The sequence below is a fragment of the Nicotiana sylvestris genome, chromosome 4, assembly GCF_000393655.2.
Source record: "Nicotiana sylvestris chromosome 4, ASM39365v2, whole genome shotgun sequence".
Lineage (NCBI taxonomy): Eukaryota > Viridiplantae > Streptophyta > Magnoliopsida > Solanales > Solanaceae > Nicotiana > Nicotiana sylvestris.
Genome location: NC_091060.1, coordinates 57,196,627 through 57,212,157, shown reverse-complemented (window position 1 = coordinate 57,212,157; position 15,531 = coordinate 57,196,627). Strand labels below are relative to the sequence as shown.

At 32.5% G+C, this 15,531-nt stretch overlaps 1 protein-coding gene across 1 annotated transcript; it reads right to left on the bottom strand.

Moving 5' to 3' along the window:
• Positions 1-10,761: 10,761 nt before the first annotated feature.
• LOC104224993 (uncharacterized) lies at positions 10,762-12,828 on the bottom strand. Its single transcript, XM_009776737.1, has 3 exons — positions 12,715-12,828; positions 12,177-12,616; positions 10,762-10,942 (listed from the first exon to the last, which is right to left on the bottom strand). Exons 1-3 carry the CDS (start codon positions 12,826-12,828, stop codon positions 10,762-10,764), a joined length of 735 nt encoding a protein of 244 aa, XP_009775039.1.
• Positions 12,829-15,531: the final 2,703 nt, after the last annotated feature.

Sequence of the window (15,531 nt, the reverse complement as noted above, 5' to 3'; positions counted from 1 at the left end):
TCCAAAGACAGGCTGCCCAGGTTTTAAAAAATCCGTCCTCATGGTTATCATTTCTACTTTTTCATTGTCTAGGCATGGGGTTTTCCTATTTTAAAATCTCCTGAAGTTCAAAAGAGTAGTGCATATCCTACTGTACAGCAGGTTCCACTACCCATTCCCATGTGCATTCTCAACTTTTATTATTAACCCCATCTTGCCTCTGATTTCCAACCAATAAAACCATTAGTCAATTCAGTTGCTTTTCCTTTTCAATTCTTAAAACCAAGACCCATGTTATTCTTTGATTCCCCCTAGTAAATGTGTTGCACAAAAATGTTCTGCCCATCACTGATTCTTACCATTTACTAAACAAATTCAATAGTTTAATGGTGTATTAGCACTCACTGACAGACCATTCAAAACTAGACATTTCCAAGCTTCAAATCATACATTACCCTCTAAAATCTATACTAAGACTGCAGCTATAACCAAGCAACTTCCTAAATTCTGGACTGAACTTCAACCACAATGTAATCTCAACTTACTACTGTCTAATTATCAATAAACTCAGCCATAATTAAATTAAGATTAGATAGGCTCAAACAAAAATCAATTAACAGTATCGAGACACAAGGTTAATCTGGAATCGAATTATATGAGCAAAGTAAACAGAAGTAATTTTACGAACAATTTCAAGAGTTTTTTCAATGAACTGATGTGAATGTAATTGAAATTAATCAAATCCATTATCAGTTAAATGTAAAGGCTCATAATGCACTCGACGAATCTTGATAGATGAAGAGGAGAAGGAGAACAGATGAAATACGGGGATTCAAACGACTAAACTAAAACGTAAAGGAACTAAACAAAAAAGAACGGAAAGAAGAAATACCCGGAGAACAAGCCATATTTAACAAATCCGAGAAGCCTCCAATTTTTGGCCGGTGTTTTCAATGCGATAACATAGGACTAAGGTCTAATTCGGTCAAGATCTTCACCATTCAACCGATTTGGGAGTTTAGGAATTTTAGGGTTCGTTCTTGGACTTAAAATCCAACGATCTAGGCCAACATTCGAGGGAAACCAAGAAAGGATTTGGGGTGAGGGAGTCTAGGAGGTCATGGGGTGTGAGTTTGGGGTTAATTAGACGAACTAGGGTTCTGGTTAGTTCTTTGATCTAATATTGGAGGAACTCGGGGATGATTTGAAGGGAGATGGGTACGGGATTGGCATGAGGAGGTCGTGGGGGTTCAGTGGTGTGAAGATGGGGGGGATTGAACCACCGGAACCGCCGTGAGGTGATTTTTGGTGGGTGATCGACGGTGGTGTGAGGGAGTGGTCTCTTGAAGGTTGGAGATGGAATGAAAGGGTTAAGGTCTCTGATTTGGTGTTTGGTATATTGAAATGGGGTAATTAATGTGGTCCATTGGATCAGTGAAGATCGACGGTCCAGATTAGGTTAGGGGGTCAAACAGGGTCGTTTTGGTTAAGTACTGAGGCGGGTTTGGTTCGGGGTAAACGGGTCGGGTTCGGTTCTTGGATACGGGTATTGATCTGTGACCGTTGGATGTCGCTTGGTTGAATGGCTGAGATTTTTTCCATTGAAACGACGTTGTTTGGTATGGTCTCTTGGACCGGCCGGTTGGGCCTGGATATGGGGTGTGATATTGGTCCTGAACTTTTCCTTTTTAAAATCAGCTCAGTCCGATTTTTAACTCTTCTTCTCTTGTTTCTTCTTTTTCTTTCATTCTCATTTTGATTCCTAATTACCAAAATTAACTTTAAAAATACTAATTAAGCCTTAATAATAATTATCACACAAAATTAAATACAAAGATAATCACACAATTTGACATTAAACCCTAAAAATGCGAAGTACGTTATTTTTGATTTTTTTTATTTTCGTAAAATAAATTACTATTTAATTAATCCTAAGTTGTAAATGCAAATGCAACACATATACTTTTATATTTTTCTTAATTAAAGTAAAAAATGAACATGCACAGACAAGTACAAATAAATCACAAGCAACGCAAAACTATTTTATTTTGAATTTTTTGGAGTAGTTCTTGTAGGGCAAAAATCACGTGCTCACAATCACTATCGTCGACTTCTTTACAAAATTTTCGTACTCTGTTTTTTGCGCTAAACTCTGTTTCAACATTTTCTCTAATTTCACAAATCAAAATCGACAAAATCTTCTACAATTCTTCTGCAACAAAAGCAATTATGGCGGAAATACAAAGCAAAGGAAAAGAGAGCAGCAATTCCACCATTGACAACCATTAAAAAGCTTTGAAGCTTTGAATTCAAATTTGGATTTTCAAAAATCATTATTTGTTTGGATTGGGTATTGTTGAAAATAATTGGGAATATGGTTTGGAGTTTATATCTCAATTTTGAGGGGTTTTGGTGAAGATTAGACTTGGTTTTGACTGAATTTCAGATTGAAACTCGAAGAAGAAGAAGAAGAAGAAGAAGAAGAAGAAGAAGAAGAAGAAGAAGAAGAAGAAGAAGAAGAAGAAGAAGAAGAAGAAGAAGAAGAAGAAGAAGAAGACATATTGTAGATAAATTATAGAAAAATTGTAGACAGTTGTTTATTTATTTTTCTTTTATTTATTTACCTATTGTATGAAAGTTGAACAACATTGTATAAAAATTGTATTTAAGTGGATGATTTAGTACTGTTTTGGACAAAAATATGTATTAAAAATGTGAAACATACATTTCAGGGAAAGCATTTCGAGTCCAAATATGTACCAGTTTGTAGATATTTTGTAGATAAATTGTAGATTATTTGTATTCTGATTGTAGATGTTTTATTTTCTGTTTTCACAAATAAAAAAATAAATAAAACTTCTACAAAACTTCTGAAAAAACACAATTATGTCAAAAATCCCAATTATGCTACAATTGAATGGGAATTGGGATATTAAAATTCAATATACCCAGTTTGTAGATATTTTGTAGATAAATTATAGATTATTTGTATTCTGATTGTAGATGCTTTATTTTTTGTTTTCACAAATAAAAAAATGACTAAAACTTCTACAATTCTTTTGAAAAAACGCAATTATGTCAAAAATCTCAATTATGCTACAATTGAATGGGAATTGGGATATTAAAATTCAATATACCCAGTTTGTAGATATTTTGTAGATAAATTGTAGATTATTTGTATTCTGATTGTAGATGCTTTATTTTCTGTTTTCACAAATAAAAAAATGACTAAAACTTCTACAATTCTTCTGAAAAAACGCAATTATGTCAAAAATCCCAATTATGCTACAATTGAATGGGAATTGGGATATTAAAATTCAATGTACCCAGTTTGTAGATATTTTATCGATAAATTATAGATTATTTGTATTCTGATTGTAGAAGCTTTGTTTTCTGTTTTCATAAATCAAAAACGACTAAAATTTCTACAAATCTTCTGCAAAAAACGTAAGTATGTCGAAAATTCCCATTATGCTACAATTTTGTGATTCTCTTATATGCTCTTGTTACTCCTTACGAAACTACTATGCTAAATATGGAATCCAAAAAAATATTTTTGCAATTTTTTCTTCAAGAAAAATAAATAAACAACAGTCTACAATTTTTCTTCAATTTATCTATAATTTTTCTATAATTTCTGCAATATACGTCTTCTTCTTCTTTTTCGAATTTCAATCTGAAATTCAGCCAAAACCAAGTCTAATCTTCATCAAAACCCCTCAAAATTGAGAAATAAACTCCAAACCATATTTCCAATTATTTACAACAACCCAATCCAAACAAATAATGATTTTTGAAAACCCAAATTCGAATTCAAAGCTTCAAAGCTTTTTAATGGCTGTCAATGATGGAATTGCTGCTCTCTTCTCCTTTCCTCTTATATTACTGAAGGAACCCGAAATCATAACCACCAAAAATTATTGTTGTGTATGAAATTTTGAAGATTTGATTGGTTGTAGAAGAAAAAACCTTGATTTTGGACGTTAATGGTAGAAGGTTTCAATTGTTTTTCTGGATTTAGCAGAGGGTTTCAATTGTTTTTCTGGTCTCTGAGAGTGTGATGATACGTGGGTGAGGGTGTGGGGTTGGGAGAGAGAAACGTGGGGGGAGGGGGGATTTGGAGGAATATACGGTATCATAAATGTAGGAGTAATATAAGGTACAATTAATGTACAGTTAAAAAACCTTATGGTATAGAATTAGTAATTAGGTATACTAAATATAATTATATCAAACCTTAAATATTGAGGGTAATATAGTTTCTTACATTGCATACGAATGTAAAAATTCCAATAAATAACCAACAAGAAGGTAATTGCTACATGGGCTTGGGCTGGCAATGTAGCTGATCAAGCAAGTTCGCTATGATGTTTTTGGGTATATGTCGTTTATCTCGGTCTCTTCCACAAGAAGAGAAATAGGAAAATTCACAAACCTTTAAATTTTTAAACTCATAAAACATTTCCCAAAAAAAATAATAGCTGTTCCAGTTAACTTTAAAAAAAAATCGTCAAACCTTTTTCATAAAAGTAAATTAAGTTGCCAGTTGGTACTAACGTTGAACAATCATTTATTTATGTCAGGTTTCATGATTTGATAGATCATTTATATTTAAATCTTGCAATATTGAATTTTTTTCTTTTCTATTTCTTAGATATTCAACAAAATATTAAAAATGCACGCTCAACAGTCGTAGAAAAGATATAATTATCCTAATGTGTTCCTCTGTGTTGTGGCCCTTATTTCTTGAGATTGTCATACAGATGTTTTTATTATTAGTATTTAGTAGGTGTCCGCATTTGTTCCATGTAATAGTAATATTTTAGCAATAATCAATTGGGAGAAAAGATAAAGGACTGAAGTGGATACAATAATGGTATGTTAGGAGTTATTACATTTGATTCATATTATTTGTATTTTAAGGATCACAAACATTCTTATAAAAGTTATGTAATATTTCTTCCGGTCTATTTTGGTCGATTTTTTTAGTTGTTTTCACATATATTATGCAATTCACTTTTTTAACATTAATTAATATTAATTAAGATTAAAATTGATCATATTAACATTTACTATCTCTTTAATTTGTTCATTAGAAGTATAACAGATACTCCGAGATTCTTTACTCCAAAGATAACTTTGGAAAAAAAAAAGTTAATTCATTCTTGATATTTGAAAAAACAAATATTGTAAACTGCAAAAAAAATAATATCAAAAAATCAATTAAAGTGGACCAAAGGGAATAGTCGTAAATACATAAATATTGTTTATGCTACCATTTTTCTATCTCTTAAGCGTTTTGTGTAATTAAAACTCTACTGATTAAAGTAGTAATAAGAGTGTAAGAAATGTCACTTTGTTTTTAAAAGAATAAGTATTATAGAACAAATTCAATTTATCAAAACCATAATATTTAAGATTGCATGAAGTATGATTTAATCTATAAAGCCAGAGAAAATAATGTCGAGCTAACTTTGCTTTACTATCTTTCCGAACTGTCCAAACTTATGAAGTAGGAAATAATTGCAAGTGATATGTTTAATAAAGTTGCCGTGTTTTGGAAATGAAAAGTTGAAAATAAATGTTGAGTAGGGATGTACATAAGTTGGGTTGGTTCAGGTTTTGCAATTACCAAACCAAACCAATTGTATCGGATTATAAAATTTAAAAACCAAACCAAATCAATAAAACTCGGATTTTTCAATCTCGGTTTTTCTCGAGTTTTCGGGTTATTCGGGTTAGAAGCACCACTCTTTTTTTAAAGAACGGTCACATGCATTCCATATATAGACTAGTGTTGCATTGCTTTTGGTAGGGGTGTACAAAGGAAACCGACAAACCGCACCAACCCGATAATCCGAGTCAAACTGAGAAAAAAAATCCGACTATGGTTTGGTTTGATTTGGTTTGGTGTTGGAAAAATAAACCCGACCATAATTGGTTTGATTTGGTTTTAACCAAAGAAAGTCAAACCGAAACCAAACCAACCCGACATTACATATATAGAAATTTTAGATAGATTTAATATATAAATATATTTATTGTGATGTAATTTATAAATATTTCTTAAAACTTTTCATAATTTTATCTTTTAAGGTATTATTTCAAGGTTGGACTTAAAACTTTTGAATGTTCCAATAAGTTTTATGCCATTAATATTAGTAAATTAAATAATGCTAACAAAAGCCCAAACCAAAATCAAATCAATACTAGTGCTAACAAAAGACATTCAATTCAATACTACGAATGAGAATGTATTGAATATCTATTTTTTGTTTTGCAATAATTTTGGATAAAAATGCATAACCTATTTTTATTTTTTCTTTAGCGTTTAGTCATGTAATTAATACTCCCTTATTAGTCTACTTATTTTAACACGACTTAGTACTTTTAAATTATGTTTATTTTTATTATGGCTTTTTAATTAGCAATATTTATATTACATAATTTTATTGTCTTTATTGTTGAATATTTTAGGATAATGCCATGACACATCTCATATTTTATATTATTTTCTTGTAAAATACTTTATATAGTTGCATCTTACTAGGATTAAAGAAATATTTTGAGCACAACTTATATGTTTTGTTCTACGAAGATTTTACCGAAAAAAACCCGAATAACCCGAGAAAACCCGAAAAAAATCGAAATTGAAAAACCCGAGTTTTATTGGTTTGGTTTGGTCTTTAGATTTAATAACCCGACACAATTGGTTTGGTTTGGTAATTATAAAATCCGAACCAACCCGACATATGTACACCCCTAGCTTTTGGCCCTCCATAATTACTCCTCGAATAATTAGTGACCATTTTATCTTTTTATTTTGGTTCAAAATAAGTGTTCATTTACATAATTAAAAGGAATTAATTTTATTTTTTTAAAATTTGCCTTCTTTACATATTCTAATTTGTCAAGGTAACAATTAATTAAGGTTAATTTAGTGAATACATCTTTTTTTCTTCTAGGAGTTCGTATTTCCTTAATGGGTGTGTCAAAGATAAAATGGTCACTTATTATGAACCGGAGGGAGTACTAAATTCAATATATATATATATATATATTGTTCTTTTTGTATATATTTTGTTATGGCAAAAGTTGGACTGCCTTCATAATTTTGATGCTTTCCAAGTGTTAACGTCTCCCTATTATTTCAAAGCATAGTAAAAGGTTGAGTTGAAATTATATACATTTTTTTGTATAAGTTGACTTAAACAGAAAAAAGGCAAAGAAAGTAAGAAAGAATGAGACGAAAACGAATCCAAGATAAAGTTATGATATTTTTTATTTTTTTATTTGCATAAGAAAATGAATTAATGGCAAATAAAATTTGCCTAATGATGATTCGACGAGGAGGTATATATAACTCTTAAATTAAAAGGGAGTTTATCAGGTACTTGACATTACATGTGATTTTAATACTTCACCTGTTTTAAATTATCTGTCATATTTTTCTTTTACAAGCTTCTAAGAAATTATTGGTTTGAAAGAGTTTTGGACTATTTTACCCTTATTTATATCTTAAAATATAATCTCTCTTCAATCTTCATTGAATATTTACTCTATTTATGTGATATCTTCATCTTCAAGAACAATTACTATTAAGGGTAAATAAAAAAATAATTAATTTTGTCTTACACTTTTAAAATAACAAATAATTGGAGACAACTATTTTTAACAAGCATGATAGATAATTTCAGACGGAGAGAGTAATTTGTTTATTAATTAATTCCAAAAGGAAGATTTGTTTGATTATGTGCCTTTAGAAATCACATAAATAGTAAATTTTGGCATCGGAGGTGAAAAATGAGAGAAGTTACAGATCGAGGAAGATATTGTTTCTCCGTATTCAGTTATAGTCTTATAGAAATTAGATAAGAATTTTTCAGGTAAATCAAAAGAATATTATTTGTTATTTTTCTGAATAATAATTTAATCAAAAGGAAATTTCATTTGTTTTTAACTCCATACATAAGTAAAAAGGCACTACAGTTATCCATTGCATTGATATATGATAATCTATTTAAGTCTTAAGGTTGAGTAAGATGAGAATTACAGATGGAGCTTTGAGGGATTATTTTCCAATTTTAGCTAGAGGGAAATTTTTTCTAGATGTTAATTTCTATTTGTCCAAAGGAACACACTATATAGTTCCTCAATATTTTTAAGATAATCGTGGTGTGCGGAACAGTTTGTGCTCACACAAAATATATGTCATCTCACATATAACTCTATCCATCAAAGCTTAAACAGATAGAAAGAATTACCTAATATTTTATCTTCACTTGATTTTTTCTATTTATTAATTTGGTCTAAATCCGAGTGAGGGTAAATTTTTACTGAGTCGATACAGGAACAAATAGAATAAACTCCTGATAAAAAACGTACCACCACCTAGTATTTTATCAAACCATATCAACTTATCATAGTTAAGTAATTTAATGCGATAACAATATATAACAACCAATCGTAGTAAAGTAATAGAAGTCCATCACATAATATAAATATATTTATTAATTTGGTGTAAATAATATTACCAGCCCATGTGCTACACAATGAAATGCCAATAAACACCAAAGACAAAAATGAAAATCTAATTTTTTTTAGACTCGGCTAAAAATATTTATAGCACTACTTAATATATGTTGAAAAACTAATTTAAAGTTGTAGTAGGAAATCGAAATTGTTTAGGATTTGATATTTGCATGTTTATTTAATTCATGTCTAAATAGAATTTATAGTCAAAATTAATAAAGGAATAGATTTTTCTATTTCTAGTTAAAATATGTTTCGTACTATTATAAATATGGGTATTATTAGCTTGTTTTAATGTGTGGAGGAAATAAAAAATTGTAGAGATCAATAAGAGATATATAATAAAATATTTTTCATCAATATACATATATTATGCACTAATTATATATTATATATTCATCTCTCAATTATTTATTAGGCGATTATTTATGTTTTTTTTAAAAAAGTAGAAGAAATCCAAAAGAATTAATTTAAAGCTAGAGGGACAAGATGATTTGGAGAGCCAGAAAGGGGCCCTTAACTTCAAGTTAAGCAAAATCTTGGGGTGGTTGGTAAAGTGTCACACATTTCCTATGAAAGTGACCATGGCATGTCCTGTGGGGACTACTTTATTGCTCTAAGCTCCTTACTATATTACAATTATTAGGTATTAGTACTCCTATTTTCGACATACGTAATATAGAATAATTAAACAGAACCTATTGGTTTAATTGACTCACAAACCCATCTTATTTTCTGAATTTTTATAAGATTTTCGGAATTAATAAGCCGATAAAGACAGTTGCTTTGTCACTCATCACTTATCATTCTGGAAAATAATAATAATAATAATATGCACTTAATATTTACACTAAATTAATACACAATGACATATTGTTATATATAAATTTCTATGATTGCACCATAATTATTTGATGTACACTTTTCACTTATTTAATTACTTAACCATAATAAGTTAATTAATTTTTTATTTACACCGGATACATATTGATAGTTTTCCTTATCGATCATCATCACTGATATTAGGCTAAAAATTCATATTTTTGCATGTAATTTTCCTTGCATTATACCTCAATCTTGTTAACTTTGGTGTAAATATTTGTGACTCGAGCTTAATAATGGTGTTTATATGTGTATGAGTCAATTTGAAGTGATTTGGCAAGCTTGCATGCAAAGTGAAGTAAAAACAGAAGAAATTGGAGAGAGTATGATTTTGGTGCCCAGGTTGGTGAATAACACAGAAGTGAAAAAATTTCGGTTTCCAGGTTGGCGCTAGACGCCAAGCGAGACGGCTAAGGGCAGATTTCGTCCTAATTCGGCTAGGACTTGGTAGTTTCAACCCTACACGCCCCAATATGTATAAAAAGGGTTCTAAACTTATTTCTTAGGGGTTAGACATTATTTGAGAGGGAAAAGGCTAGGCGAACACTTAGAAGCAACGAATCGCAAGAGTTTTTTCTCTTCCATTCTTCCTTAATCTGTATTTTAATGCTTTCAATTATTATCATGATTGTTAGTATGGATATGAATAGCTAAACCTTCTCATCTAGGGTTTGATGGAATCTATTGGGGGATGATTTGTTCACTACGTTTAATATAATTTGCCATTGATCTTTTATCTACTTGTTCAACTATATTTTCGTTGTTGTTAATTAAAGAGCTCTCAATTAACTGTGCTTATTTAGTGTGTATTACTCGAGATAGAGTATACATTTAGGTAGTCGTTGAACAACACCACTCCTAACGTATTTGAGAGATCAATACGGAGGTTTAAAGGCGGGATTAGAGATAATGAAACCTTAGTGCGATCGTAGTAAGAGGTGAATTAGTGTCAGCTAGCGTAGTTCGAGAGAATATGTCTAGTAAATTGTAGTAGTTGCTCGAAAGAGAGTTACGACAGTGCTCACGATTGGTAAAGAATACTTAGGCGAATTTGTAGGAAACGTAGCGGGGAGATTTCGACAATAGAAGAAATCATAACCCTAGACTTTTTCAAATCTTTCCCACACATTTGCTCTGTTTTTTTTTGGTAATTAGAAATTTCCATTAATCACCATTGAAGCTTTACAAATCCACGGTTGTCTTACAACTCGGCCTGTTGTCCTATTTGCTCCATCTCTCCAAACTATACATATAGCTACTATACTTTCCTCCTCTCTGCTATTACTTACAATCAGAATTGAAATTTTTGTATAAGCTGCCTATTTTGATTTGTTGCTCTAACATTACATATGCATGTTATGTTCCTAGCTAACTCTTTAGCTTTCCTGCTTTGCTTTTCAAATATCCTATGATTTCTCTCGTTCCATATCTCATGAATTGCTTCTGCATATACCATCCTGAATACTCCTGCCTTACTTGATTTCCCTGTTGCATTCTCTGCAACCCATTTCTAGTGTTGGTCCCATGAGGTTGCCCAGATTGGTTGCCTCTGCATACATTTTAGCAGCTTTGTCCAAACACTCTTAGCATACTCACATTCAATAAGGATATGCTTCATGTTCTCATCATGTACTTTACACATAATACATTCCTTGTCCATTTGCACCCCTCATTTGTTCAATCTATCACTGGTTAGCATCCTATCTTGGAAGTATAGCCACATTGTGAATTTAGCTTTTGCCCTAACTTCATTTCCAAACATGAACATCTTCCATTCTACTCTTGGCAATTGCCCTATCATAGCCAAATATAGTTGTCAGATCATGTTGTTGTTCTTCTTTAGCTGAATATGAATTGTTGCCACTGAGCTTCTTGCCTCTACCATCTTTCTAACTACCCAGGAAGCCTGCTTTGGTATTGGCATATTAGACAGTTGTTGGCCTTTTATATAGTATGCATGTATCCATTTGATCCATATTTTATCCCCTTTGTTTGCTAGATCCCAGTAGTTCTTTGCTATTGTTGCTTTATTCCATAGCTTTAGATTGATTAGATTTAGTCCCCCAGCACTTTTGGAGTACACATTTTATCCCATGCTACCAGAGATCTTCTTGTAATGACATCGACTCCTGACCACACATAGCTTCTGCAGTATGCTTCAATAGTCTTCAAGACCTTGCTAGGAATCAGAAACAGTTGAGACCAATAAACCTGAATACCAAATAAGACAGATTGCACTAATTGAATTCTTCCAGCATATGAGAGTTTTTTTGTTGTCCATGAAGAAATTCTTGCCACCATCTTCTCAATAAGTGGTTGCCATTGGGCTATGGACATCTTCTTGGTGGTTAATGGAACTCCTAGGTACTTAACTGGCAATATACCTATGGAGTAACCAACTTTTTGCACTATCTCTTCACTAGCCAACTAAGTAACACCTCCAAAGAAGATTAAACTCTTTTCCTAGTTGGCTTTCAAGCTTGAAGCTGCATAAAAATGATTAAGACAGTGTTGTAACTGAGTGATTGAGGCCATGTCACCCCTTGCAAAAAGTAACAGATCATCTGCAAAACTCAGATGAGTTATGCCAAGCTTAGCACACCTTGGGTGATATTTGAATTCCCTTTCCCTTTTTAGTCCATTCAAGCTTCTACTCAAGTACTCCATAGCAATTGCAAAGAGGAAAGGAGACATGGGATCTCCCTGTCTCAATCAATTTGCAGCTGGGAATGGCTCAGTAGGTTCTCCATTGATGATAATTGAATAGGTCACAGTTTTCATACAGGTTAGCACCCATTGCTGTTAGCACCCATTGCTGAAACTTACTAGGGAACCCCAACTCAACCATCACTTGTTCCAAGAATATCCATTCTACAGAATCATAAGCTTTGGTTAGATCAATCTTGATCATACACCTTGGGGAAGAATTCTTTCTGGTGTATGCCTTCACAAGTTCATGAGATAAGATTATGTTATCTGATATTTTCCTTCCTGGAATGAATCCTGCCTGAGCTTCACTTATCACACTAGTAATTACTCCTTGCAGTCTGCTAGATAGTATTTTAGATATGATCTTATAAAGGACAGTACAACATGCAATAGGCCTGAATTCTCTTGCTGTAGTTGGGCTATTCACTTTAGGAACAAGAGTAATTGTTGTACAGTTAATACATTTGTACATTCTTGCAGTGATAAAGAACTCCTGCACTGCTTGCACAATCTCCTGCTTCAATATAGGCCATGCTTTCTTGAAAAAACATGAGTTATATCTATCAACCCAGGAGTTTTATCCTCTTGTATAGCACATAGACCCTTATATACTTCATCTTCTATCACTTCTGCAATCAAACTAAGTTGTTGTTCATGAGTAAGCTTAGGGCCATTCTTCATTATTTCTTTGTTGATTGCTGGTAATGTCTTTGTAGAAGCCCCCATCGGGTTTTTATAAAACCTTATAAACTCTTCTTTGATGCTAATCTGATTATTAACCTTCCTTCCATCCTCGGTAGTCAGCTCTAGTGTCTGCTTTCTATGGCTCCTCTCTTTCACAATAGTAGAAAAATACTTGGTATTTCCGTCCCCCAGTTTAATCTATTTAACCCTTGATTTTTGCTTCAGAATATTCTCTTCAATTAGAGATCACTTCTCTAGTTGTTGGAGAGTTTGTTTCTCTTGCTCTAGTAGACTGTCACTATATTGGCTTTGCATCTTTTCTTGGACTGTAACAAGGTCACTTCTTGCATCTTCAATTCTCTTTGTTATTCCCTTATATTCATCAGCATTTAGTCGCTTGAATAAAAGCTTCAGAGCTTTGAGCTTCTTCCATACATTCTCCATATCATCTTCTGCTAATCTTCTGTTCCATATGGACTTCACTATATTTCCAAACTCCTTATGATCTGTCCATACATTAAGGAACCTAAATGGTGGTTTAATATTAGATCTAATAGACTTGATGTTCCGCAGCATAGGAGAGTGATCAGATATCAATGGCACATCATATTCAGTACATACATGCCCCCGGTTAGACATCCACAAGTCATTACCAAACACCCTATCAATTCTACTTAGTATCCTATCATCACCTTGTTGTTTATTGGACCAGGTATAGTACTCTCCTTTTCATACCAGTTCATTCAGAAACAGGTTATGAATACAGTCTGAAAAATCTACCACTTCACTCATTGCTACTGGATTGCCATACATTCTGTCTTGAGTATACAACATAGCATTAAAATCCCACCAATTATCCAAGGCTTTGTCACTTGTGTTGAAATATCATTCAGATTACTCCATAGAGATTTCCTCTCCTCTAAATATGAAAGTTCATATGCTTCTGTACAAAGCTTGCTAGATCGAGTGCAATCACTGATAATCATGCTTCTTAAAGTTCACTACAAGGGAATCAAATGGCAAGACGACTGGGCTAGAATTTGCAGGTTCTTAGAAGGTTTTAAACCTCCAATGAAAGCTCTCAAGGTGATGTGGTCACTCCCTCCTTCAGGTAGACTGAAGTTTAACACGGATGGGAGTAGTAATGTTATGAAAAGAGTGGCCGGTATTGGGGATATTGTTAGGGATAGCAGTGGAAAGCTTGTCATGGCATATGCCAAGGCTGTTCACTTCTGCACTAACAATACGGCTGAAATACAAGCTGCACTTTTTGAAATTGAGTGGATTGCCTTTAATAGGATTCACAATATAATTCTAGAAATGGACTCTTTATTAATTGTTAATATGCTTAATGGATCTTCTTCACCTTCTTGGGAGATTCATGATGATATTTTAAAGATGAAAACGATTATTCAGAGTCATCGAATTGAAGTTCAACATTGCTATAGAGAAGAAAATTCAGTGGCAGACACACTATCAAAATATGGTGCTATATTGGATATTCTACCTATTGCTACCATCTTCCTCAATGTCCAAGATCTACCTAAGAAGACTGTTGGGATATATCAAATGGATAGGAGGCAACTGCCTTCATTTAGATTCAGGAGATCAAAAATGAAGAACCTGCGCCTAGATGGAGTAGGATGATTATTGTATATATGTTGTGTTTGTACATTTTTGTCATAGCATCACATGTACATGGAAGACTCACTTCCTGCAATCATAGTAGTATTAACATACCTGGCCTTTTTTGGTGTTAACTTATATTGGATTGGGCATGTCCAGTCCTTTCTAATTCACAGAGGAACATAGGCATCTGGTTTCTTTTGTTGTATGTTTCTCATTTTGGTTATTAATCTACAGGTAGGGGTCTGTCTAACCCCTCCCCCCCCCCCCCCCCAAAATAATGATTTTATTTTTTTAAAAAAAGTGTAAGGCAAGCTTCAAATCCATCCATTCTCCCCCTTACTATGCAATGAATTAATTGAGCATCTATATTTTCAACATCAATACAATATACCTTAGGATCTCATGTCAACCAAATCCTTCCATTTATTGCATTCTGATAATTGTTCTGAATTGCCCAACCTGATAAGATGTTTTTGAATACCTTGTTGGCTCTGTTCTCCTTGACTCTAGTTTCCAAAAAACAAGCTAATTTTATTTGTTTATTCTGTACATATATCTTTAATTTTTTTTGTTTATATCTCTTATTTATTTCCATCACATTCCATATCACCCAAGTCATTAAACTCTAATAGGTGGCCCACTATTAGCTGTGGACAAGCATTGTTGTATCCCCTTTCCACCTGTGTACTCCCCTGTTTTATTCCCTCTCAGTATACTAGTAGCCAGAGCTGGGAACTCCCTGATACAACTCAGTTCAGGGCTTTTTTGAGTGCTTTGTATCTCCCTTCCAGGTGTTTGATCTCCAATTCTTGTTAGAGACTGATGTGTTTGATCAGTAGGCTGCTTGTCATTTGCTCTGTTAGTTATAAATTACTGCATTTTAATTACTCTTACCTTAGTTAATTAGTAAACACTCAAATCGATATTTAGTATTTCGATTTTGGATTTAATTTTTAAAAGTTTTGTATTTCGGATTGGATATTGGATTTGGTACTTCGAATTTTTGGATATCCGAAAATCTAAATTTTTCATTCTTATTATTTAGTCCATTATCCATATGCCAATAATAATAAGTACTATACCATAACCATTAGATATTATCTCATATATTCAATA